At 39.1% G+C, this 26,202-nt stretch overlaps 1 protein-coding gene across 7 annotated transcripts in view; it reads left to right on the top strand.

Annotated features, from left to right (window-relative positions):
- LOC131032484 (uncharacterized) overlaps positions 1–26,202 on the top strand; it is a 243,020-nt gene that overhangs the window by 38,040 nt on the left and 178,778 nt on the right. For all 7 annotated transcript variants that reach the window (XM_057963484.2, XM_057963481.2, XM_057963478.2 and 4 more), the window contains one exon: positions 503–686. Coding sequence is in view for 6 of the 7 variants with exons in the window: in XM_057963481.2 (XP_057819464.2) it covers positions 503–686 (184 nt within the window). In the remaining variant the exon portion in view is untranslated. The remainder of the gene's footprint in view (positions 1–502; positions 687–26,202) is intronic.

The raw sequence follows: 26,202 nt of genomic DNA, 5'->3' as shown, positions 1-26,202 counted from the left end.
ATGCAAGTCTTAAACATTTTGTGAACCCAATCAAAATGAATGTTAATTTTATTTATATGCCAAAGTGCTGAAGCTTGGTGTTTGTCCTGTTGGCAGAACCTGCTTTTGGGCTCTGTCTTCTGTATATGATATCCCTGATTATATGAAACAGGAGCCGGAGAGGCTATATTGATTAAGGAGTTGAAAGAAGAAATGTCCTTCTGTGTCTGTAATAGACTAATAGTCATTTCAGATGGATTAAAATTGAAGTTTTCTATGTTCATTTGGTTGCCTAACTTTTCAGTTGCACACTGGAGTTCTCTTAATTCTTTTGGTATGCATGGAGACCCAATTGCTCTTATTCTTAGTACACTTTCATGCCTGAGTTCACTTTTCCTTCTAATAAACTGAAGGATATGCTCCTGAGTTTTTTCGATTCTTGTATACTTGCTTTTTTCTAAATCTGCCAAGCATAAATATTTATTACTGTTGTTAATCCGCTCTAGGATGTTAATCTATGCAGTGATATTCGTGGGTTTGCTGTTGCTGGTGTTGAAGGAGAGCCTGTAAACCTTACAGAACCTGCAGCAGAGGCAATTGCAGCTGGTTTTGCTGGATGGCTTGCAGATAAAAAGAAAGCAGATGGATCAAAATGTTTGCGAGTTTCTGTTGGTCATGATTCTAGAATATCAGCAGACTCTCTTCAGGTACTCTTGAATTTACAGTGATATTGGCAGAGATTTTTTGCAATTTTGACAATACTTGCATTCAATTTTAAAATATATGCTATGATTGAGAATTGAAATGAAAGTAAACCATATGATTGTTATATCTTTATCAAGTATCTACAAAGTATATTTGATATCCTAATATGCATTCAGTTAGAACAAGTAACCATGGATGGTCTGGAATATATTGTTTAGCGTTCATCTGCTGGCATAAAGATAGAAGACTTCTTTGGTGTTTCAGGTAGAGATTCACTCTACGAGAACACCACATACATGTATATCAAATGTAGATCCAGATCAGAAAGGATAACAGCAACTCAATTGAACAATTATGTCTACACACTTTTTAGAAAAGGTGGACATTTAATACTAACATGAGCAATGTGCAACTGGTTCTGCTCACATTATTGAAGATGAAGTAATTGATCCAATGTATGCTCAATTATGTGGTCAGCATTGAAGAGTCAGATCTTGGAATTATTATTTACAATCACACACGTTGAACAATATGAAGAGAAAAATGGTGAACTTATATTAGGAAGATCTGAATGGAGCAAAGAAACGGGACTCGGACTCAGCTCGAACTCGGTGAGGCCGACTCGATTCGGGACTCGGACTCGGGAGTCAAAACTCGGCTCAGATCGGCTGGACTCGGCAAAGTGAAAAAAATTAAGAAATTTAGAGATTTTTAAAGATTCAAAACTTGTTTCATGCACCCTTTATTAAATACACCTTAAAAACACAATAACATCATCAAATAGAAGCTAGTTTGATTACATACACAAGTATACATCAATCACATAAGCATAAACACAAATTGTAGCTGAAGGAAATAACAAACATAGATATATAAATATTGTCAAATGTATACAATATTACAAAACTTGTGGAATAAAAAATCCATGTCATCATATGATCAAATGAGATGCAAACTCTTCCTTTCCAACTCTTGATGCACCAAATGAAAGTTTATGTTGTTATATGGAATTGGAGCCTGATTAGACTCAGAGGTTAAAATTTCCCTACTTTTATTTGCACAATTTCCCCCCTAATTTTTCTATCGTTTCTCCTCACAACTTACCTTTCTCCTCCTATTTTGCCAGATGAATCAAATGAATTTCACTTTTAGGCTCAAAGCATAATATAAACAAAAAAAAATCAATTCAAAACATATTAGAAGTTGTGTTTTTTTTAACTTAAAGTTACATGCCGCCGACCGAGTTTGGGAGTCGAGACTCGCCAAACTCAGCGATTTTGGGCGAGTGGGATTTTGGGCAATTTTTTGACCTAGACTCGTTCGAGTTCGAGTCCGAGCCCACTAGACTCGGCGAGCGTGACTCGACTCGAAAATCGCCCAAACCCGGCGATTTTGGGCGATTCCTGTTTCTTTGCTTCTGAATTATTCTTAAAAATTTAAATTAAATATCATAATGAAATGTCTTTAGTTTGGGTAAATTTTATATTCCAGTTCTCACCTTAAGTCTGAATGGTTGTCTTAGGATTAAATTAAGGGAAATCCCAAATGGGGACATTTACAAAACACAACAGTTTTCAAGTGAAAAAGGTGATTTTGAATTTCTAACAATGGATTTGCAACCAAGGGAATATTTCAGGCAAACCAAGCATATTTTGTTGCCAAACTTTAGAGGGTTGTATCTCAGGTTTTCAAGCTTTTCTTGCAAGCAATTCTTTTTAATCTTAGGCAATCCTTGATTGAATAATTTGTTGGGGGGAGTGGGGAGAATCTTATGTTTTTGTTGGTTGTAATTGTTGATTTGTAACTAGGTTAGGAAAATAAATAGGATTCGGATTGCCTTAAGGCATCATCCGAATCCTTATAGGGCAGGGCCCTATCTATTGTATTGTATTTATGTGTAAAACAAATAGGGCTGGCCCCTCTATATCCTACACGCCAAACATAAAAGAAACTCATGCTCCATTATAGGGCCGACCCTATATTGAAATGTGCGAAGTTAAGCCTACACTCCAAACGTGTGGACCTATCCACATCATTGTAATATGTAAAATGGTTTTAGTGCCCAAGGTTAAATGGGCCGACTTAGAGATAAGTAAAAGGATGAACCCCATATATATATACCAGCCACTTGCAAGGCTTAAGGACATATTCGTATTCATGCGATCATCTTCTGCTATATGCGAATTCTGATCTGTACTTCAGAAGTCAACGAATTCACCCTAGAAGACAGCGAATTCTTCCTAGAGGACAGCAAAGTCATTATCATGCATGGCAAACCTGATTTCATGTGACATATTGGGGTTCTAGGCAAGCAAATCACTCTCAAGCCTAGCGAATCTCTCCTCATGCTGGGCTAACATGTTTGTGTAGAAGATATTTGCCTAAATCTGCTCCTGCAGACTGTGAACATGAACTAGGGGTCTGCTCTTTATCATTCTGGAAATTCATCAAGTTCAGATCAGAACTTAAGTCTCAAATAAGTCTGCTCCAATTGTGCCCTAGCTGGGTTGTTATTGTACTTACAATTCAATATAACATAATCAGATCTGAGGATTTGTTGTTGCTGGGTTTTTCCTCCTAGAGGGAGGTTTTCCCAGGGTAGTCTTGTGTTGTATGATTCTCTATTTTTATGCTTTGCTGTGCAACTTTAGTTTTCTGTTTATTGTGGGTAATCTGATCATGAAAAACTAACAGTAATCATGTCTCCTAATCCTTAGAAAACTAAATGTGATTACTATCAAAAGAAAAAGCATGCAATAGACGAATGCTTGCTAAATGAACTTCATGATTTAAAACTTCTTTATGAACTACATTAATTGAAACAACTTTGCATTGCCAATAGCATTATGTCATGCCCACATTTTACAAATGTGAACACAACACAACCTAACATAAACCCCAAATTTTTTTCAATTTTAGGGGCAATTAAAATAATAATTCAATAGGGAAACAACAATTACAAAATTATCCTTATAATGTATGTGCACCTAGCAATGCTAAATAGATGTCCTTAGCATGTCGTCCAATAGATAGGGAAAGGATGGGTTTCTAGTAATTTAGGAATAAGGTTGTCTGACATTACTCTCTAGTGATGATAGGGAAATTCCTAGCAAAGATAGATAACCTTAGGTAACCTTCGCAAAAAAAATAATTAAACTTATAAATTCCCAAGTTCAAGCTATATTATGTGATTTGATCATCACAACTTGACATATACAAGAAAACTACATCCTAATTAAATTTAAAACAATGTGGAGCCATAATTGTCTAGGTCATCTACATGTAATAGGGTTTTCGATCACCACAACGAGCTAAGTATTATAATTAAATAAACACACGAAGATCAATATTAGATATTACTATAGCCTTCTTAGGTATCCCAATTAAATTTAAACTTAAATCAACTATTAAAGCTAACAAATATACTTAATTTTAAACACTTAAAGGAATAATTTTTTTAAGATTTATATAATAATAATTAATATAATATTTAACAAATATTCATCTACATTCTTGTAATATAAATTAATTTGGAGGAACATAGTCCACTATATTTAAATATAATTTCTTTGTTATTTTCTTTTTCCTTTATTTATTTATTTTTTAATAAGCGGCATTGTTTAAGATTTGAATTTCTAACAATAAATCACTTACACATAATATTTGATCTTACTCTTCTAATTTATTTATTTATTTATTTTAAAGGGCAATTGAAATGAAAATTTAAAATAAAATAACTAAATATTAAAGTTATATCTTAAGAAGCAACCATGCCTTAATAAACAATAAAAAGAAAAGCATAAAATCACATTAGAAAGAAACCTTAAATGGAAATAAACAAAAAGGAATGTGTGAGAAAATCTCTATCGTTTGATTTTTCTAATTTGACCCTTATAATTAGGACTCATAAAATAAGATTTCCAGTAAAATTAAAACCCATGAGATCTATATAATTAACATTGTTCTTTATAACAAATATCTTACACATATCAATTGATTTTCTTCCACTAATAACCAGATTCTTCCAAAACTGAATCAACAAATCCATTTGATGTTCACACTCAAGAATCTTGTGTAGACACATTTGAAATTGATGAGAACACACACTATACTGAGAGTGTCATGCCCCCAATCTGATATGTGGTGAACAGCAAACCAATCATTGAAATTGTCTTAGAGTATGTAAGACTTCACAATATCGAAATCGTAAAAATCTGCATCATTACAACTGGTCAAAGGAATGGAAGAATATTATATGGTTTGCTCCTCTCCTTATAACAGCGATCCCCACACTTGGTAAACAATTATTTGTTAAGTATAAGGAACGTTGTTAAGGGCATGTCAAAGACACTGTTAAGGGGAGATTGAATTATCGAAATGCTTAATTAAGACAATGGTTACGCAGCAGTTAAACTAAACTAGGAAAATATGCCACCCTTCGAGAAGGGATGTCCACCCAAAAAGACAACCTCCTTGTTGTGATGTTTTCACACATCGCCCAACTGCAAATGGGGACCCCCTCCTTTTGCCAAATAAACCAAGTCTTTTGCAGTTGGTGTTGTCTCCCGACCCTAAGGAATGAGTTATAAGGTTTTGTTGGTCTGGATTTTGGCCTTTGGATGTGATGAAATGCCCGAGTATGGAATGGATTTTAAAGAGTATAGAGCCTTGACAAGTGTTGTCAAGTCGAGAATTAGGGTTTTCAAAGTATTTTCAAACTACATTGTGTTTATTGATTAACCTTTGAACTTGCATTTTGTTAACTTATGACTTGATTGATACTTGTAAGATTACAACATTTTCTTGTCTTTTTAGGACTGATGTGAGAACAAGACTTTGGATGCTGACAAGACGACTTCGTTGAGTGGATGATATCATTGTCCAAGGAAGAGATTGCAATGATAGAACGAGAAATTCACTAGCAGAAGGATGAACTGATGGAAATTTGACCTAACTTTTGAAAGGTCTGCATGAAGGAATGAAATTGAATAGCTAAAATTTGGCTAAGTATGGGAAAAATCCTTCACAGAGGTGTATTTACGCTCATGGAAAACCTCCTCCACCCTTAAATTGCACCCAAGGAAGCAATTTAGTACATCAGCAAGATTTTGTCCCCAAGAAAATTCCACCTCGAGGTCTTATTTGCACTTAAGGATGCAGTTTGTGGAAGAGTCAAGATTCTTCCTTAGCCTCTAATTTGTGCTCTGAAAGTCGGTACCAGGCAGGAAGTTGGAATTTCTTCCAAAGTGCGGAAAAGAAAATCTTTCAAAGGGCCTTCCAATGAAATCTAAGCATTTTTTGAGAATTAGTAAGTTTTGCTGTGGCCCCAATTGGTCTAATTTTGAGTTTGGACAAACTTACTATTTTTAGTAAGATTCACTGTGTCCCCGCTTGCCCTAATTTTGTGTTTGGAAGAACTTACTATTTTTAGTAAGTCTATTTTTGGAAGGTCTATCCTTGGCAATAGGCGAAGCATTGACTGCAGAATGATCCAAAGCATCTAGTTCTAAATCCGGAAAAGCAAATGAGCAAGCAGGTGATCAAATTCTAACTAAGTTTGGAAATCCTCCTCGAAAAGACTGAGCATGAAGAAATCTATTCTTGGGCACAAATTCCTAGGCAAGGGAGGAATTTTCCAAAATTCCAAAAATCCTTCTTTGCCACTCCAATGCATCAAGAAGACCTCCTTGGGCACAAATTCCAAGAAGAGAATTTTCCAAAAAATAAAAAATCCTTCTCTGGGGAATTTTCCAAAAAACCAAAAATCCTTCTTTGAGGAATTTTCCAAAAATCCTTGTCAAAGGAATTTTCCAAAAAATCCAAAAATCCTTTGATGAATTTGTTAATGCATGGTAGCTATGGTAAGATAAATGATTGAATGAGAGATAAATGAAATCTCTCATTCAATCATTTATCCTATCGATTATACTATTAAGAAAACTTCAAGCTATTTTATTTGATAATCATTCCTCATTTATATCAATATCGATAATCATATTATGGCATGGCACATTGGTGATAAACGATAGTTACCAGGTTAACCATCTATCCCGATCTATATCGGATGTGTTCCCAACAAATGAAATAAGATTATCGAGTTGCTATTGGGTGGCATAGTATGCACCGTTTAATATATACAACCTTTAGTTAGTGATCGGTGTCGGTTAACATAGACAGCGATTACTATCGGTTAATATGCCACGCCAAACAACACTGTTAATACTGATTGGCATATATATTATGTTACGTGAACCCCGATTAATATCAGGCTGGTAAATAATTAAAACACCGGTTGTTAACATATGCAAAGGGGTGCGATCAAGTAGTGTCTTGATCGGTCATGTCCATAAGACATGACCTGTCAAGGCACTGCTTGATCCTCCCCTCATATATATATCATTTGGTATTTGTGAAAGAGGATATTGAAATCGATAAATACTCCTCTTACCTCCCAAACAAAGAAGATAGTCAGAATTATAATAGAGATAGATAATACTTAGATATAAAGAATAAAATTAGATTACATCTTGCATATTGAATTGTAAATTGAACAACATTTACATGGTATCAGAGCCAAGTAAAATCGAACCTGAGACTATTAAATTTTACGTAAAATTCAAATCAAGCATATATTCAACATCTCAATCCTATCAATGGCTAGCGCTATTAGATTTGAAGACAGACTCATAGGAGGTGATGACTTCTCCGCATGGAAATTCAGAATTCAAATGATTCTAAAAGAAAATAAAGTCGAATCATTTGTAAAGACTGAAACTGAAGAACCTGAGACTGAACCTGACAAATCAATTTGGAGAGAAGGAAATGATAAGGCTATCAAAATCATAGTTGATGGGGTAAGGAACAACATTATGCCCATTATAAGGAAACATGAAACAGCCTTCAACATGTTCAAAGCACTTGAAGATGCTTTTGAGATATCTAATGCCAGTAGAACCTTGGCTCTAAAAAGAGAAATAAATCACATAGCCATGATAAAAGGAGAATCAGTCAATGCCTACTTCATGCGAATATCTGCCCTAAGGGATGAACTGACAACCCTTGGATATGAGATCCAAAGCAAAGAATTAACCCTCATTGCTCTAGATGGGTTGCCTAGCATATGGGAAACATTCGTCCCAGGCATCAGTGCAAGGGACAACTTTCCTAAATTCGATAGGCTAAAGGCTGACTGTCTCCAAGAGGAATCAAGGCAAAATAAGAAAGGGATCAAACAAAAGAATAAAGATGAAGACCTACAAGTTCTAAATACGAACTCAAACAAGAAAGGCAAGCAGAGGCAGTTGAGGAAGAGAAAAGGTCGTCCCAGCAAGAACTCCTTCAAGAAGGATCTCTCTCAAATTCAGTGTTACAGAGTGACAAATTTGGGCACTATGTTGCCAAATTTCCAGAAAGAGCTAAACAAGCCACATTTGCCAAACCAGGAAAATCGAAAAGGGAAGAGGACTCCGAGAAGTATGTACTCTATTCAGCACTTACAAATCAAGCATCAAACAAAGTGAACTTCTGGTTGATCGACAATGGCTCATCTAGACACATCACAGGATTCAGAGAAGTACTAGACTCCATGAAAGAGGAGAATGATGAAGAGGTAAGCATTGGACATGACTCTACACACCCTGTCAAAGGAGTTGGGAACTGCACCATCAAACTAAAGTCAGGTGTATCATTACAACTTAGAGGAGTGCTATATGTTCCAGGCATTAAGAGGAATCTTGTATCAATATCAGCACTGGAGGACAATGGATACAGAGTGACCTTCATGGACAACAAAGTGTTGGCTTGGCCAAAGAACTCTTCCACCAAGAAAGCTAAAACATTTGGTCAAAGACAAGGCTACTTATATGAGTTATGCACAGAGCCCAACTTAGCCCTAATTCATGAAACTACAGATGCCAATGAAATCTGGCATAGAAGACTAGGCCACCTAAATTTTAGAGCTTTATCATCAATGGGAGACCTTGTCATAGGTCTACCTAAGGTAAAGCAATATCATTCAGGGGCATGCATTGGATGTGCCCTAGGTAAAAATATTAAGGGTGCTTTTCAGAGTAGTACTAAGAAAACAAGTAAAATTTTAGAGTTAGTTCATTCTGATGTATGTGGATCTATGTTTATAAATTCAATGGGGGGATTTCTGTATTATGTAATATTTGTTGATGACTACTCTAGGAAAACTTGGATCTACTTTCTGAAATGTAAAGAATCAGAAGAGATCCTTAATAGGTTTAAAGAATTCAAATCACATACAGAGAACTACTTAGGAAATAAAATTAAAACCCTAAGAATTGACAATGGGGGGAATACACATCAGAAATATTTAAAGAGTTTTGTAAAAATTCAGGGATTAAGAGGAAGTTAACAATACCTTATAATCCCCAACAAAATGGGATCGCTGAAAGGAAAAACAGGACAATAGTTAAAGTTGCCAGAGCTATGATTCTTGATCAGAATCTAAATATCAATCTTTGGGCAAAAGCAAGTAGCACTGCTGTATATATTCAAAACAGATGTCCCCACTCTCATCTTGAAGATAAGACCCCTGAGGAAGTTTTTACTATAGGAAAACCTGATATTAGCCACCTTAGGATATTTGGATGCCCTGTCTATATTCATGTACCTAAGGAGAAAAGATTAAAACTAGAGCATTCTGGGAAAAGGGGAATCTTTGTAGGATATAGTGAAACCTCCAAGGCTTACAGGTTCTATATACCCGGTCAAAAGAATATTGAACTAAGCAGGGATGTGATCTTTGAAGAAGACTTAGCCTTCAAAAGAGCCCAAAGCTCTCTAGACCCTAAAGTCTATATCCCCACCGCTAGCATAGATAGAGATCCTACTCCTGATCTTCAGAGGGAGAATCTTGAGGAGACTATAAGTGAAACTCAAAGTCCACCTAGAGAAAACTTCAAGAAAAGACCACTATGGGCCACCAAAACTGTAGCAAAAGCTCAGAAGTTTGTTGCTCCTCCAGGAACCTTCAGGGAAAGCAAAAGGCCTAACAAATTCACTAGCTATGTTGCCCTTATGAATGATCTCTTTAAAGCCGAACCAAACAATGTATCAGAGGCTCTTGAACATCAAGTATGGAAGGATGCCATGTCTGAAGAGTATCAGTCCATTATGAAAAATGATGTTTGGGAGATTGTTCCTAGGCCAATTAAGAAATCTGTTGTTTCATCTAAAGGGCTTTTTAAGATCAAACATGTTGCAGACGGGAGTATTGAAAAACATAAGGCTAGATTTGTGTCTAGAGGGTTCTCTCAAAGAGAAGGAATAGATTATGAAGAAACTTTTGCACCTGTTGCCAGATATACATCAGTAAGAGTTGTATTAGCCATTGCAGTAGCTAAGGGGTGGAAGGTACACCAGATGGATGTTAAGACAACATTTCTAAATGGTGAGATCTCAGAAGAAGTCTATCTAGAGCAACCTGAAGGGTTTGAAATTTATGATGCCGAGTCTCACGTGTGCAGACTCAAAGAAGCTCTCTATGGGCTTAAACAGGCTCCCATTAAACAGGCTCCCAGGGCCTGGTATGAAAGAATTGACACCTATCTCTTAGGACTAGGCTTTTCTAAAAATGATGCAGATCCTAATCTCTACCACAAAAGAAATAAAGGTGATATGCTAATGTTGATTTTATATGTTGATGACTTATTAATCATAGGAAATGATCGTCTTATAGATCAATGCAAGAAAGATCTATCCAAAGAATTTAATATGAAGGACCTAGGACTCCTTCATTACTTCCTAGGATTGGAAGTATGGCAGAATTCTGACAACATTATACTAAACCAAGGAAAGTATACCTTGGATATATTGAAGAGATTCAGAATGCTAAACTGTAGGCCCATGACCTCTCCTATGGAAACCAATTTACATAAATTTAAAGAAGCAGCAGCAGAGTCACAACCCACTGACTCTACTCAATACAGACAGATGATTGGGTCCTTGATGTACCTGGTGAATACAAGGCCAGATATCTGTTATGCAGTTAATGCCTTAAGTCAGTTCATGTGTGAACCTGAGGAGATACACCTGGTTGCAGTAAAGCACATCATGAGATACCTACAAGGTACTCTAAACCTTGGTCTCAAATATGAGAAAGTTGACATAAACCTACATGGATTTACAGATTCAGATTGGGCTGGAAGTGTGTTGACGTGTATTTTGTACACAGCCTAACACAGAATAAAATACCCAAGGGTACCTTATCCTCTCTTGAATAAAGCCTCTGATTGCTGAAGATGTCGCGAAAAAGGATCAATCAGGATGACTCCAAGGTTCTTTGATGTAGGGTCTCTACGTGTGGATAAGCACCAGTGGTCGTTGTGAATGCTGTTTCATCAAGGGGCCTTACGTTTCCGAATTTGCAAGAACAGAATTTCCTAATACTAGTGAATTCCCAAAAAGATCAAAAGGTAGAGTTTGCCAGAGGTAGATTCTAATCTAATCCTAAGAATGACTCAATGTAGGCTAGACTTGGTAGGATTCAACCAATTTCAGTATTGCCAAGGAATTACAACTCTACTGAGATTGATGCGATCTTCTAAGGTGATTATTGATTTTCAAATCATCAAGAATCATAGACACTACCATGAAGGTACATATCAATAATTCAATAATGATTGAAGGTTTAAGCAATCCAAATATTTCCAGTTGACCACACAAGGCGTCCTTACCATCAGTAAGAAGCTAGTGGTTTGGAATGTGAATCTCACCGAAGATCAAGCCCAACACTTAGTCCTTCAAACTTTAATACTATTTCGACTGAGTAAGATTCAAGAAAGTAAACAACCATGAAGATAGCCACGAGAATTGCAACAAAACACCATAACTTCAATATTTTATTGATCTCAAAGCCAACATAGACAACAATTGCTTGAAATTCTTTCTTCAATGCTCAATCTTGCTACAAAATAACTTTCTTCTCTCAAAAAAAAGCTCTAACTTCTAATTGCAAATCATCTAATCTCTAATGACAAAATGAAAATGAGTGAGGGTATATATAGCATCCTCAATTACAATGAACGGCCCAGATCAACAGAAGATCAACGGCTGAGATTATGACACCTAAACCCTAATTAGGGTTTGTTACAAAAAGTCCCCTTTTTATTGAACAATATTAAATGCATAGCCAAATATTTAATTGGCACAAAAATCTAGGAAACATAGACCAATGATAATTAAGGTGCCATGTCATCTATAACAACCTTTCGTCTAGAATCTTATTCCCTTTTCAATGCTCTTTCTTAGCATATGCAACGAATCTGGACACAATTCCTTCAATCTCAGCAATAGGAATCTCGGGAAGATTCCTCATTCGTTCCTCCAAGTGGATGACCTGATCGAAAGCCTTGAGAAGAGCCGCATCCCATCCAGGTTCAAGTTCTTTGATTTTCTCAATCAGGAGCATGGTGGCAAACATTTGATTCCGTTGCTCATCTGTGATAACATTCTCATCTTTGCAAAAGATAACTTTGACCTTTTCTTCCAACTCTTGAAGATCCACATCTGTCTCAACTTCGATCCTTCTGCCAAGAATAGTACATAATACCTCAAACACCTTGTCCTGAATCGGATGGATGACTTCTTCGACTTGATTGCATTTGGTGCTGATGTCCTCAAAAAGAACTTCCTTCATCTGAAGTAGGGTTGACCATTGGAGTAAATTATGAGCTCCTGCATCCATTATCTTTTCTTGTGCTAGGATTTTCCTTGGTGTTTGCCTGATTACTTGTAGAATAGGAATGATAACGTCTTTAGTATGAGCAAAGGCGGCTACTGTTATCATTAGGTTGTGGATGATCTCAAGGACCTGGATAGCTCAGTGGATAGTCTACATCATTCTTGTTGCAAATTCAATGGCAACTGTATGGGATTTGTCAATCCAAGAGCTCATAAGCTGGACCAAGCTCTTGACTCTCTCTGCCTCACCAACTAATTCGAGGGGAAGTGCTTGCACAGGAGATACTGCTGGATCCTGACGTCCCAAAGGTTGATTCAGATGGCTAAAGTAGCCTCTCCAAGCACCGACCTCTCCCTCAAGTTTTCTATTTTTCTCCATTTCTTCCTTAAGTTTGTCTTTAAGTGCCTCAAATGAATCGGTTGCCTCATCCAGTGCCTGCTCAGCAGTGAGTGGACCAAGCTCAAATGTTTCTACATCATATTCCTCTGCGAGGATTTCTCCTTCATACTTGTCCATTGCTGGTGTAGCTATCTGCAATTTCCTGGACCCTGTCTCATCTTTGATCATCTTGGACATCTTAGTGGCCTTCCTTTTCTCTGTTACTTCCTGAGAATTCCCTACAAGACTTTCCAAATCAATTATATTATATTCGTCCTCGATCACAATCACCCTTGTTAGTCTCTCCTTCAGCCAATCTGGAATGGCAGATCTCGTCTCTCTAACTTGTATCTCTTTCGGCAATGATTCTTCTTCTCGGAGAGGAGATGTCACTTCATCATTATTCTTGTCTTCGTGTAGCTCATTGACTTGGAGAGATTGACTTGATGAACGTTGAGGTGCCTGTCCTTCTTCGTGTTTATCATTCTGTACCATTGATTCCATAGATTCCTCTACTTCAAGTGTCCCCTTCTCTTGTCTCACAACTTGACTTGTCCTTTTTTCATGTCGAGAAGATGTGCCGGATGAGCGATCTCGATTGGCCTCTTGCTTCTTCTTGGAGGATTCCCTTTTCTCAGGTGTTTCTTTCCTCTTCGCACCTCTAGGATGAGGATTGCCCTCACTTACGCTTCGAAGGTTGCCTTCGCTTGTGCTTCTGGGATGAGGATTGCCTTCACTTACACTCGCTCCTCCTTCCCCTGGTCTTTCCTCCAAAGTAAAAGTCATAGATATGTTCTGTTCTCTCAACTTTTGATGTTGCACATCAACCCATCTGCGAGTACAAGACAAAACTGGAGCCATCAAAGCATCTAGATCCAAAACCTCAGGTTTGTTCCAATCTATCCTCACTGCTTTGTTTTCTCGGTCATAAGATGATTGGAGATGTCTGCCACTGTCCTGAGCTTGATCGGCCACTCTGTAAACCTTGCATCTCCTGATGAAATCTAAAGGCAATCTGGAATGCATCTTTCTTTTTACTTCAAAATCATCTGAGAGATTTATCCAAAAGTCCTCTACCTGAAATTCATGCTTGTACTTTCTACCAACTGTCTCTTCTACATATCCATAAGGATCAAAATTCTCTCTCAAGGCAAAGAATGAAAATGAATATAAGGCCAACTCCCTCTCTGCGTCATCCATGGCTAGAGCATTAGGACATACCTCAACTGAATTTCCTAGTATGATAGGCATAGGAATTCCATTTCCATGCCTGTGTCTGAATGCCTTCGCATAGGCTGCCAACTGCCTAGTCACCTCAAGTAGCACTATCCTGTTTGTCGGATATCTCGGCAACATATATGGAGGTGAAGGACACCCATGAACTCTAATATATGTAAACTTCTGGAATTGGATGAACCAAGCACCATACCTCTTTACAAGCTCCTGTGCGTCTTGAGATAGCCGATTGTGAATCCCGCCTTGCAACATCCTGGTGATGTTCATCGTGAAGGTATCATTGACTAATTTGTAGTCACTTCCAGGTGGATGATGCAAATGAACATAAGAGTCACAAACTCTGACTTCCCCGGGCCCTCTTCCGATCACTCCTCTGTGAGGTAGTCCTGCATATTCAAAACTTCTGATCAAGGCATATATGATGTATGAGCTCATGTGGAATGACTTGGTGGCCTTCAGTCTTCTTAACTGTACGTCCAAGCAATGGCTAATCATTCTAGCCCAATGAATTGTTCCTTTTCCTTGAACTATCACTTGGATGAAGTAGAACATCCACTTCTCGAAATAGAAGGCTTGAGGAGCCCCTGTAACTCGGTTGAGCAAAGTTATCAAATCTCTGTACTCCTCCTGGAAGTCGATCCTATGTGGTGTGTTGGGAATCTTGCTCAGGCGAGGACGACTTTTGAGTAACCAATTCTTATTGATGATGCTCAAGCAAGTGTCTGGATCATCTTCGTACATGGATTTGGCTCCTTCTAAGCTTTTGTAAATCATATCTCTATGCTCTGGAAGATGGAGAGCCTCACCTATAGCCTCCTCTGAAAGGTAAGCCAAAGTGTTCCCTTCCTTGGACACGATTGATCTTGACTGTGGGTCATAATGGCGAGTACACTCGATCATCAGCTCATGGCACTGGACTGCTGGAGGGAAACCGGCCACCTTGATGATGCCACTTTCAATTATTTTCTTTGTGACAGGTGATGGCTTTCCAATGTAAGGGACCTCTCGAAACTTTTTCACACTGAAGTTTCCCAAGTTGGTATCTCCAATGTTGCTCCACTTTGACACGATCTTGGTCTCCAATTCTTCATTCTTTTGATCTTCCTTCATGAGGGCTGGACGACTGGTGGATGCTCCTGCCTTTGGGGTCGCCATCTTGATACCTACACAACATTTCATAATGAGCAATACACTTTGCAATGTAGAAATATAGACTAGACTTAAGTTTTAAAATTTAGGAAACTTCATGATAAATCTTTGAATTATCATTTCCTAAATATAACTATGCAATTTGAAATTCAAAATTTCAACATTTAAACTAGGAAGATTCACGCCTTACCTCCACTTGAGAACTAATTCTAAGAAATGATGGAAAATTAGGTAAGTTCGCTAGGCAAAATGTGGGTCGAGGCTCTCCCTTCAGCAAAATGGTCTTCCTCTAGACTTCGCAAGCATTAACTTTACCACCTCTAGCCTTCAATCAAATTCGCTCCTCTTAAATCAGATTTCGCACACCTTGTTGCTCTTCTCCAAATCGCACTTGAGTGAATGGATGAATGATGGATTAACATCGCTCAAGATACCCCCACTATATAGGCGCTCACCACCTCATTCCCCATAGGCCGACTTGGTGAAAATAGGCCAAAAATAAATAAAAATTAAATAAAAGAAGAGGCCGACTTTATAAATAATATTAAAATAATACCCCAAGCGCTCTATCCTTTTATTTTAAATTAATAATTAATTTCAAAAAGGCCTTAATAATAATAAAAAAAACGATTTTCTAAGGCCTAAATTAATTATTAAAAAACAACGCACCCTTATTAAATGCCAATTTAATTAAAATATTTCAATGTTTTAGCAAATTTTGCATTTAATGCGAGTTGTTTAAAGTACGTGCTCAAGCATGGGAAAATAATGGATATCAATAACATCGCTCTGGTCCCTTGGAGAGGGACAGGAGCGCCCATACATTTTAGACCTTGCACTTCTTGTTTTTATGTTCAAAATCTCATCCTTGACGTCCAAGATGGCATTTTTATCTGGAACCTTGAGTTTAATTCATTTGATTTTTGGAAGGAGCTTGTTTTAAAACATTTTCGCCCTGGTCCCTTGGTGAGGGACAGGAGCGATCCCACCTTTTGGCCTTGGTCTTTGTCTTCTAAATTGCCAATTCAAGTTTGGGGGTAAGCAATGATCTTCATTCGTCTCAAACGTGCATGTTCAACTCGTTTCTTCAAGGCAAAATAGACTCTTCAAGGATTTTCGCCCTGGTCCTCCAGTGAAGGACAGGAGCGATTTTTACATTTGAGCCTAAAGATTGTCGATTCTTGGGGCAATTCGTTGTTCATCATCTTTCGAAAGACATTTCTCACTTTGCACCAACTTGCCTTGGCGTGGTCTTGGAAGGAGATTGTTGATTTTATGAAAATCGCCTTGGTCCTTCAGTGAAGGACAGGAGCGCCTTTTAGTTTATTGCACAAATTCTTGACCACATCAACCTCCAATTACCCTCAAGGCATAAAACATGATTCTCCATTCTATCTTGAGCCCTGGAAACACGGAATAGTATTTCAAACGTTAAGTTTTTAGGCATACTTGAAGATTTCGCTCTGGTCCCTTGGAGAGGGACAGGAGCGCCCTAGCCAATTTTCACCGATTTGGTGGTCTTTGCAACTTCATACCTTCTTGAAGCACTTTAAATATCATTCTGACCTTGTGTCTTGACTTGGATTCGTACCAATTTGGAAATGAAGGTTAGCTAGTGTGTTTTTCGCCCTGGTCCCTTGGAGAGTGACAGGAGCGATTTGGCAATTATAAGCTCACTTGTGCTTTGCTAACTTTCAAAATTATCTTCAACGGACCGATTATGTCTTCCTTCCTTCACTTCAAACGTGAAACTTGCTCTACCTTTGCCAGAAATTTGTCTTGAGAGAAATCGCTCTGGTCCCTTGGAGAGGGACAGGAGCGCCTATTGCAACTTGGGTTGATTCTCTCCTCCGTAGCCCACTCAAGTTATATTCAACGAATAAAACATACTTCCCTTGACCTCTTCAAGTCGCGAAATCACTTAAATCTTGCAAGGATAATGCAAATTTGGAATTCAAGCTCCGGTCCTTCAGTGAGGGACAGGAGCGCCTTTTGTCCTCAAGGCCAAATCGTTTCACTTTTTACATCGAAATTCCTTTGCTGGGGAAGGTATCATCCTTCTATAAGCCATGAATGAGAACCGAAGTCAAGGAAAGGTCCCACAAGGTGTGTTTGAAGAAAATCGCTCTGGTCCCTTGGTGAGGGACAGGAGCGAATTCATCCAAAAAGTTCAACCTCTCATTGCTTTTGACTAAGTCTGGATATTCAATTACGCTCATTTCATCCTTCCTTGTGCCTTCGACGCTCCAATTTGACCAGTCAAGGCCAAGAATGACCCTGATAAGCCATTTCGCCTTGGTCCTTCAGTGGAGGACAGGAGCGATTTTGTCTTAATCATTCAAAATCATCATCTTCAAACCCCCAAAATCCTCAAAATCTTCAATTCACGTCCAATTGACTCCCCTGGCAACCCTGCACAAAACAATTAAAGGAAGTTAGAAACAAATATGCATTAAATAACATTTTCGCCTTGGTCCCTGGGAGAGGGATAGGGGCGATTTCTCCTTTTCAAGCTAAAATATCCACAATTAAAATCTTCAAATCACTTCATCATGCAGGGTTAGGTCATCTTCAAGGCCAGGGTTAGTTATCTTGCTTCCAAAAATTTGGTCAAAATTTACCTAGACAAAATGTACAATTTCATCCTCAAAATGCTGGCACTTAGAAAAATTCGAATTTACCCCAGACAGAATCCTGACTTAACCTAACCTGAGACATACGAGCCCACTATCTCAATCCCAATCCTCGGGAGGATACATAAAGACCTTCAAAATTCGACTGGACTTGCCTTAAAAAAAACACATTCAAAAGAAACCCCCCAGGGTTTAGCCCTAGTCCAGACAGACATCACTCAAAATCCTAAAAAGTAGAGAGAAGAACAGGCAAAACCAAGCGAAAAAGAAGGGGTCCCCATTCTAATGGGGCGATGTGTGAAATGGTCACAACAAAGTGTAACTGACAGAAAAAGCACCTCAAGGTGTTGCTTCAGTCTGGGTTTAGCCATGATATCTTGGATCAGCAAGAAGCAGTCCTTTGTAGCTCAAAGCTCCACCGAGGCAGAATACATTGCAGCTTCTATGGCTGCTCGAGAGGTAGTATGGCTTAGAAAGTGTCTTGTGGGGTTGTTTGGAGAACCTATGAAACCCACTATTATACACTGTGACAATCAGAGCTACATAAAACTTTCAGTTAACCCAATATTCCATGACAGATCCAAGCATATTGAGATCCCATACCACTATGTGCGAGATACGGTAGACAAAAATATAATTCAATTAGAATATGTTGTATAGGAGATCAAACGGTAGATATTCTGACCAAACCTCTTTCCAGGGTGAAGGTTGATTACTTCAGAAAAGGTTTAAGTATGATAGAAAGGTAATTTGCTTTGTAATCTGTATTTACATATCAATAAGATGTTTAATGTGTAAACTTCTTTGTCATGATAGGACATTTTGGATTTTTATCCCCTGAGTTCATATCTAAGAGGTGACGATCTCTCAAGATAATGAACACTTGTATGGAGACATTATAAGGTGATGATCTTATAATGTCCAAACCAGTTATCATGTTGGATCTCTGGTGTATCATGGATGAGCCATGATTGTGTTGTGGTAAAGCATTTATATGAAATGTTAGTGCACCTACCACAACTTGGATAAAGATGAGAATTGAATATTTTCTCATATGATTATCCATAAGTATTGCGTGCTTAGGCAATACTGATATCACGTGCTAAGGTGATATCCTATCATCACAAGATTGATGTGATGGACTTTTGTATCACGTGTTTAGGTGATACTTCATATCATGTGATTAGGTGATATGATTTCCTAGAAAGTTAGATTGTGTAAAGAATGCTAACTATCATTTAAATTGTGATGCTTGCTACACTGCTCTCATTTATCTTACCTAGCTAAGAGGGAGTGTTAATGCATGGTAGCTACGGTAAGATAAATGATTGAATGAGAGATAAATGAACTCTCTAATTCAATCATTTATCCTATCGATTATACTATTAAGAAAACTTTAAGCTATTTTATTTGATAATCATTCCTCATTTATATCAATATCGAAGCCTATGATGCGCTCAAGCATTCCAGAAGGTATGGAAACTCAAAATGTGACTTAGTGTTGGAAAATCCTCCATGCGATCTCATGTTTGCTCAAGCATTCCAGAAGGTATGGAAACTCAAAAATTTGACTATGGAGAAATTCCTTCTCCAAGCTCTAAATGTGCCCATCTCCAAAATGTCAGAAAATGATAAAGCATCAAGGATTCATCTATCCAATCCAAAGACAACATTAGGACGTCAAGAGGCATGGAGGTCCAAGATGAGCAGATCCAATTTATGACATCCAAGTTCAAGAAGAAATCCAGTCTCAGGAAGTTCATTTAGGAAGAATTCTAATTACAAACGTCGAGGAGGACATTCAAACTCCAAACATTCAGGCTTCAAGGCAATTTAGTTCTAGACCCCAAGTATCCAAAGTTCAATTGCAAGTGAGAAGAATTTACAACATCTTGAATTTCCTCCGGAAATCCAAGATCAAAAGTTAGAGGGAAAAGATTCAAGGAATGACAGTCATCGACAAGGAAAGATATTCCAAGAAGGTGAATTACCGAACCCAAGTATGTGGAAAGAAGAAAATGATCAAGGACGGATAATTTTACAAGAGCTGATCAAAGTTAGAACCCTGTTCCAAATGATACAATTTGGGAATATACTCCATCACAATCAATCAAAATTGAATATTCTTCATAATGAGTTACCGGGTCCAAATGGGGTCCAACATGATGATGTGGCGCCCTGTCACCTTCTCTAGCCAATCACGTGTTTCCAAACCATTATGACCAGATTCATTGCATTTGCCGCCAAAGAGAGAGATAGTGGGCATCCTATTTTGAGCAATGAGCTATTACATGCTTAGTGGGTGTGTTATTCTAAGTGATGGGCTACTAAATGCTTAGTGGGCATGTTGCCTCATTAATTGCTTTGCTCACTACTTTGCGCCTTAGGGGGCTATTTTTGGTGAAACCTTAATTAGGGTTTTGCATGGTGTAACCTTGGCCCTTGATTCCAAATCAATCTTAGTCGTTCATTTGTGGGAGGATCTCTATAAAAGGCCTTGCCGTCTCTTTTGTAATTCATTAGATAGTTAGCTCATTAGAAGCAGAGAGCTCTTGCTCCTTAGAGTAGAAGTAGAGTAGGAGGAGGAGACATTGTTGCATAAGACTTGGAGAAAAAAAAAATTGATTTCATTGAAGATATGGTGGATTCATGTTTTTTTCAACTTGTTGCATGGTGTTCCTTCGATTTCTCAAATTATTAGAAGTGCATTGGTGTTAATAGAGAATGTGACAATTTTTGATAAATTTCAATGGTTCATACTTTTTGCATTAGATGATTTCTATTTGCATTGTAAAGTTAGTTTGAACCTTTTTTTATATGGATGCTTAACTTCGAACATTGAATGTACATTGTTCGTAATGATGGTGTTCATTATGATATGAAAATTCTTTGCATAACCCTTGGAAGATTGCACCAGTCCTCTTGAGTTGTTGCTGAGCTTGGCGAAGTAGAACTTGGTTAGTGTGGAATTCGTCCATTGGAGGACTACCATTGATATCATTGTCCTTAAAAGTAGAATAGATTCTCTAAACCCTTCTCCTTTAATTTCAATTCATTTCGGTTGTGTCCTATTGAAGAAGAAGCATCATGCGATTGCAATATCTGATGAAGAAGTTCCAGCCAGCATTGCAGAAGAAGTCAAGAACGATTCAAACGTAAGCCCCTTTGTGTTACCAGCATATTACAACAACCATTGAGCTTATCCACATGTCAAGATCTGACAGAGAAGAACCTTGGAGTCACCTGTATGATCTTTCGCAATCTTAGCATACATGAGATTTTGCTCAAGAGAGGATAAGATACCTTGGTATTTTATTCTATGTCGGTATGGTCATAAAACACCATCAACACTCCTAGCAATATGGAGGGGTATAAGAATAAGAGGATGTGTATTGTAGAAGGGCATTGAACAATAGTAGCACTACTCATTGGCAACAAACCGATCTAAATAACATATCTCTTCCTTGTGGTATGCAAAGATAATTGTTTAAGTATATATAGATGTGCAGTTGTAACAATTATATGTGGATAAATGGATAAATCTGATAAATGCATGAATTATTATTTACAATATATATATACACATACATACATATATATATCTACACACACACACACACACACACACACACACACACACATATATCTATACATATACACATACACATATATGTATGTATACACATATCTATATATCTATACATATACATACACACACACACACACACACACATATATATATATGTATATGATTAAGGTAAAGAAGGGAGTGCAAGGAGGTGGAACAGTCGTGTAGAAACTTTGTACCACTTAGCTCCATGTGGTCCTTAACCATTCTCATGGGGTGGTGTACCTAGTGAGGGATCCACAACCGTTCCACCTCCTTGCACTCCCTTCTTTACCTTCATCATATGCTTTTGGCCTTATGATTAATTAAAAAAATCACCATTCTTGCCTCCTTCTAACCTATGTATACTGTGTATGCTTTTCTTACCTTCATCATAGGTGTATGTCGTGTGGCTTTTCTCTCCATATATGCTGTGTTAACTTGTTTTCTGAGTGTGACTTGTGGGAATCCTCTCCCCTCTTGACACTTAGCAAATTCTAACCTCCATACATGCGTTTGGGTCACTTATGCAATTGAAGTTGTGCATCTCTTGGGTTTTTAGTTGGTTCCTTGTGCCATTTTGGTAGGGAGAGAAACAATCTCTTCTTGGTGCATCACCTCCTTTCATTTCAAGCATTCTCTCTTCCCTTTACCTCTGGAATTTGTTAGGATAGGCTTAGGAGTTAGTTTTGAATTGTTGAGTTGGTTCAACACTTGCACCTGGATTGAGAAGGAAGCCGGCCTTCTCCGGAGATTCAACCCCCTTGCGCAAGGTCCCACACTTCGGGGTTGTTTCCATGTTTCACAAGGTTGCTGAGTTGATAGTGCAGCAAGGGTGCAAGCTTTTGTGATAACAGTTTTTGGCGCGCTCGGTGGGACATCATTCGAATTACATACTAAGGATTCAGTGCTATTCTTAGTATCTCAGCCTTTAGAGGCAGTCATCTTCAAGCACTTGGGGACTCTGCTTATTTGCTGAATCTTGAAACTCCAAGCTTTCCGTTACTAGTCGCTGAACTCCGGAACCCCGGAAGCCCCAGGGTCCTGAGTTCTCTCAACCTTGCAACTTCGGAACCCCCAGGTTCCGAACTCCCAAACTTCCTCACCCCGGAACCCCGCAGCTCCGAGGTGCCGAAGTGGTCATACTCCGCAACTCCGGACATCCAAACTTCCGAGTCCGGTTGCGGATTTCATGCCCAAAATTCATACAAGGGCGTCTTCTAGAGGTAGTTTCCAATTCATAGAGCTCCCATCTGCAGGCTCTAGAAGGCAGAGAGGTAGACCTTCATTGTCACTAGTCAAGGGTGTCAAGGTTATAAACACTCCATCTCCCAGGTCTCATTCTACTCCTCCATTTACAAGATCATTACTATCAAGGGCTCCCACCACTCATATCAATAGGCCATTGTTTCACATGGCAAGAAATCAGGTTTTTGTTACCTTCAATGGAGGGAGTCCCCTTATTTTGACTCAATGGAGTGACATACCAGTGGCTGCGTTGAAGAGTATACCATACTTCACTGGTGAAACAACTACTACCCCCATTGAGCACATTCAAGACATTGCAAACATCTGCTCCGTCCATAATAACACTCAGGATAATGTTGCTGTTAGACTCTTAACCACATCTTTGAAAGGCAAAGCTTTGCAGTGGTATAGAGGGTTGCCATCTAGCTCCATTCACAATTGGGATTAATTAGGGGAAAGGTTGTGCAACCATTTCGAAGACAAAAGTGACCACCTATCACTTGTGGAGCAGTTGACTACGATCAAGAGGGCACCCCACGAGTTCATGGGAGATTTCAATTTCAGATTCCATAAGACATGGAATAGAATTCCTGCTCTAGTGAAGCCATGTCCAAATCATGCCTTCTTGTATTATCTTAGAGCTCTCAACACTGATATAGTTGTCATGGTACAATCAATGGGTGGAGCCTCTCTACCGGGTGCATATGACATAGCCATAAGAGCAGAAAATTGTTTGATTCGGGTTGGGAAGATAGCTCCAAGGCCTCCAATGCCTCTCTTTCCAGAAGCTCCTACTCAACAACCCACCTTGGCTCCTATCCCCATGGCTCCCGCAGGACAATCATCCACACCCTCTACATCCTCCAATGATCTTCATGAGGTTAAGGCTCTACTGCAAAACTTTGGCAATGAATTGGTGGCACGAAAAAGACAGCAAACTCAGTATAGCAAACCTTACCAAGCACAAGGTCAGAATTATCAGCAAATAGGCCATCCTTTCAAGGGCAAAACCAATGGAGCAACGCCAGGCCGTTGAATTGTGAACCCCACAACCGCAAGCAACTCAAAGGCAATAGTTCCAATGCAAAATAATCTCGCTCAAGAGCAAGATTGGTGTCAACCATGCAATCAGCCACACAACCAAAGTGCATGCCAAAATGGAGGGTTTGTCCAAACTTTAGTAGTGCAAGATGAGCCGACCACTTCTGGTCAGCAACAATATGACCCAAATCAGCCGTGTTGGCACTCAGGCTCACTTACAAGGCGACTCTACCTTCGTCAATTGGCAGGAGGCAAAATTCTGTGGTTTGAACCAAACAAATGGTGAGTCCATGCTGCAGTATGCGAGGTCAAAGATGAGAGCCATAGAGTCTGCCTCACCTTCAACATCAGCCCAAGCTCCAACACCCAATGTAGCCGTCCATGATACAAGCCAAAGTACCATGCAAGGGAACAAGAGGGAGGAGGAGACCCAAGTCGTCCAAAGAGCAAAGGGGCCTCTAAAGTCAGTTGGTGTTCCTTTCAACATAGTTGATCAGATGAAGAAGGCCAACCTCAACGTCACTATGTGGGAGGCCCTTTCAATCCCATCTCAAAGGGATTTGCTTAAGGAGGCATTGAAGGATGTCAATCGGTCAGGTGATGAGGCAGCAGTCAGAGAAAGGCAGTCTCCACCAGTCTGCTGCAACCCAAGGAGGAGGAAGATTCAAGAAAGATCAGCAAGGCTCCCCCCTTCTATCTCTCCTTGATCATAGGAGATAGCTTGGTTCACAATTGCATGATAGATTTAGGAGCTAGTAACTCAGTCATGCCTAAGAAGGTAGCTGATCTTTTTGGCATAGAATACGAACGTGTGACCAAAGGGGTGGTCCAATTAGATGGCACTTCTATTAAGACATTAGTGGTGGTAAAAAATTTGAAGTTAACCTTGCATGCATGCCCTGGTTGCACTGTCTTGCAAGAAATATCAATTATCGACCTCCCTGCCTTCTTTGCTTTCTGCCTGTCTAGAGACTTCACAGCCAAGAGAGGTGGGTACCTGTCTTCTGACTGGTCCCATATGCTATTTCGAACAAGGTATGGTACCAAGGTCACCGTAAGTGCAGAACCCATTGCCCAAAACTACATAGAGCCCTACACCCCCAGCCCTATAAACATGAATTGCACTTTCCATGAAGAGGGGGAGGAGTGTGCTGTCCGTGAGCCTGCTACTCTTTTGCAGGAGGTCCCTGATTGCTTGTTGGACGAATGGGCCAATGCTTTTCAGTTTGATCCATTAGCTGAGATTGAAGAGACTGGGCTTGGCACCTATTGTATCCATGAAGAGGATACTCCTATCTCTAACCTCATCAAGACACAAGGAGACTCAGAGGGGTTATGGAACATGTTTTTTGATGGTTCAAGAAACAAGAATGGTGCAGGTGTCGGGGTGATGCTTGTTTCTCTTGAGCAGGAGAAATACTTCTCTTTTAGGTTTCAATTTGGTTGCACCAACAATGTTGCTGAGTATGAAGCCTTGATCCAAGGTCTCCAACTTGCACAAAGTAGAAAGATCAGATCTTTGCAAGTATTTGGAGATAGTGAGTTGGTTGTTAAACACATCCGAGCCCAAAGTGTAGCAAAGAACAACCTACTCAAATCATACAAACACAGGGTTTGGGATTTAATTGAAGGATTTGAGGCCTTCAATATCCAGAGCATTGCTAGAGGTCAGAACAAGCATGTTGATAGGCTTGCAGCGGTTGGTGCTCAATTCGACATACCAGCGTATGTTGCAAGTGAGAAGGAGCAACACATCTGAGGCTTGCTATCCTAGACAATCAAGTGAATTGGCAAGTGTCTAAAAGCGATCAGTAGATCGTCAACTTCTTGCAAAATGAAGCAGAGTTTTCTGCTACAAATCAGCCTAAGCTGCAAGACCAGCATGGAGATCAAATCATTCAGCTCAACTCCAATAAGTTGCCTAAGGGTCTAGTTACCTTGGAAGGCATTTTCAGCTTGGATGATCAGTTGAAGAAGAAAACGAACTTGGCTGCAAAGAGGGGTGATTACAAGCCAGTTGTTGTTGCTGAGGGTAGGTCCTTGAACCTGGGCAAGGTGTGCTCCTCAACCAAGCAAGAGGCCTTTGTTGAGCTTTGCCAACAATATGATGACATAGTTGCTTGGACCTATGAAGACTTGAAGGGTTTTGACCCTGGCTTAGCCCAGCATACCATAGAGCTAGACCCATATGCAAAGCCAGTTAGACAAAAGCAAAGGCCAATAAACCCCAAAATTGAGCCACTAATGAGGAAGGAGTTGACCAAGCTCATAGAAGCCAATATCATCTTTCGTATCAAGCACTCCTCCTGGGTGGCCAACCTTGTCCTTGTAAGAAAAAAGAATGGGGAAATCAGACTATGTGTAGACTTTAGGGATCTCAATAGAGCCTCCCTCAAGGATCATTATCCCCTTCTCTCTATGGAGCAGATTCTCCAAAAGGTCAGTGGCTCGTAAAGATTTTCATTCTTGGATGGGTATTCAGGCTACAACCAGATCTTGGTCCAAGAATGAGACCA

Source organism: Cryptomeria japonica, chromosome 11, assembly GCF_030272615.1.
Source record: "Cryptomeria japonica chromosome 11, Sugi_1.0, whole genome shotgun sequence".
Classification (NCBI taxonomy): domain Eukaryota; kingdom Viridiplantae; phylum Streptophyta; class Pinopsida; order Cupressales; family Cupressaceae; genus Cryptomeria; species Cryptomeria japonica.
This window is presented reverse-complemented; position numbering and strand designations above follow the sequence as displayed.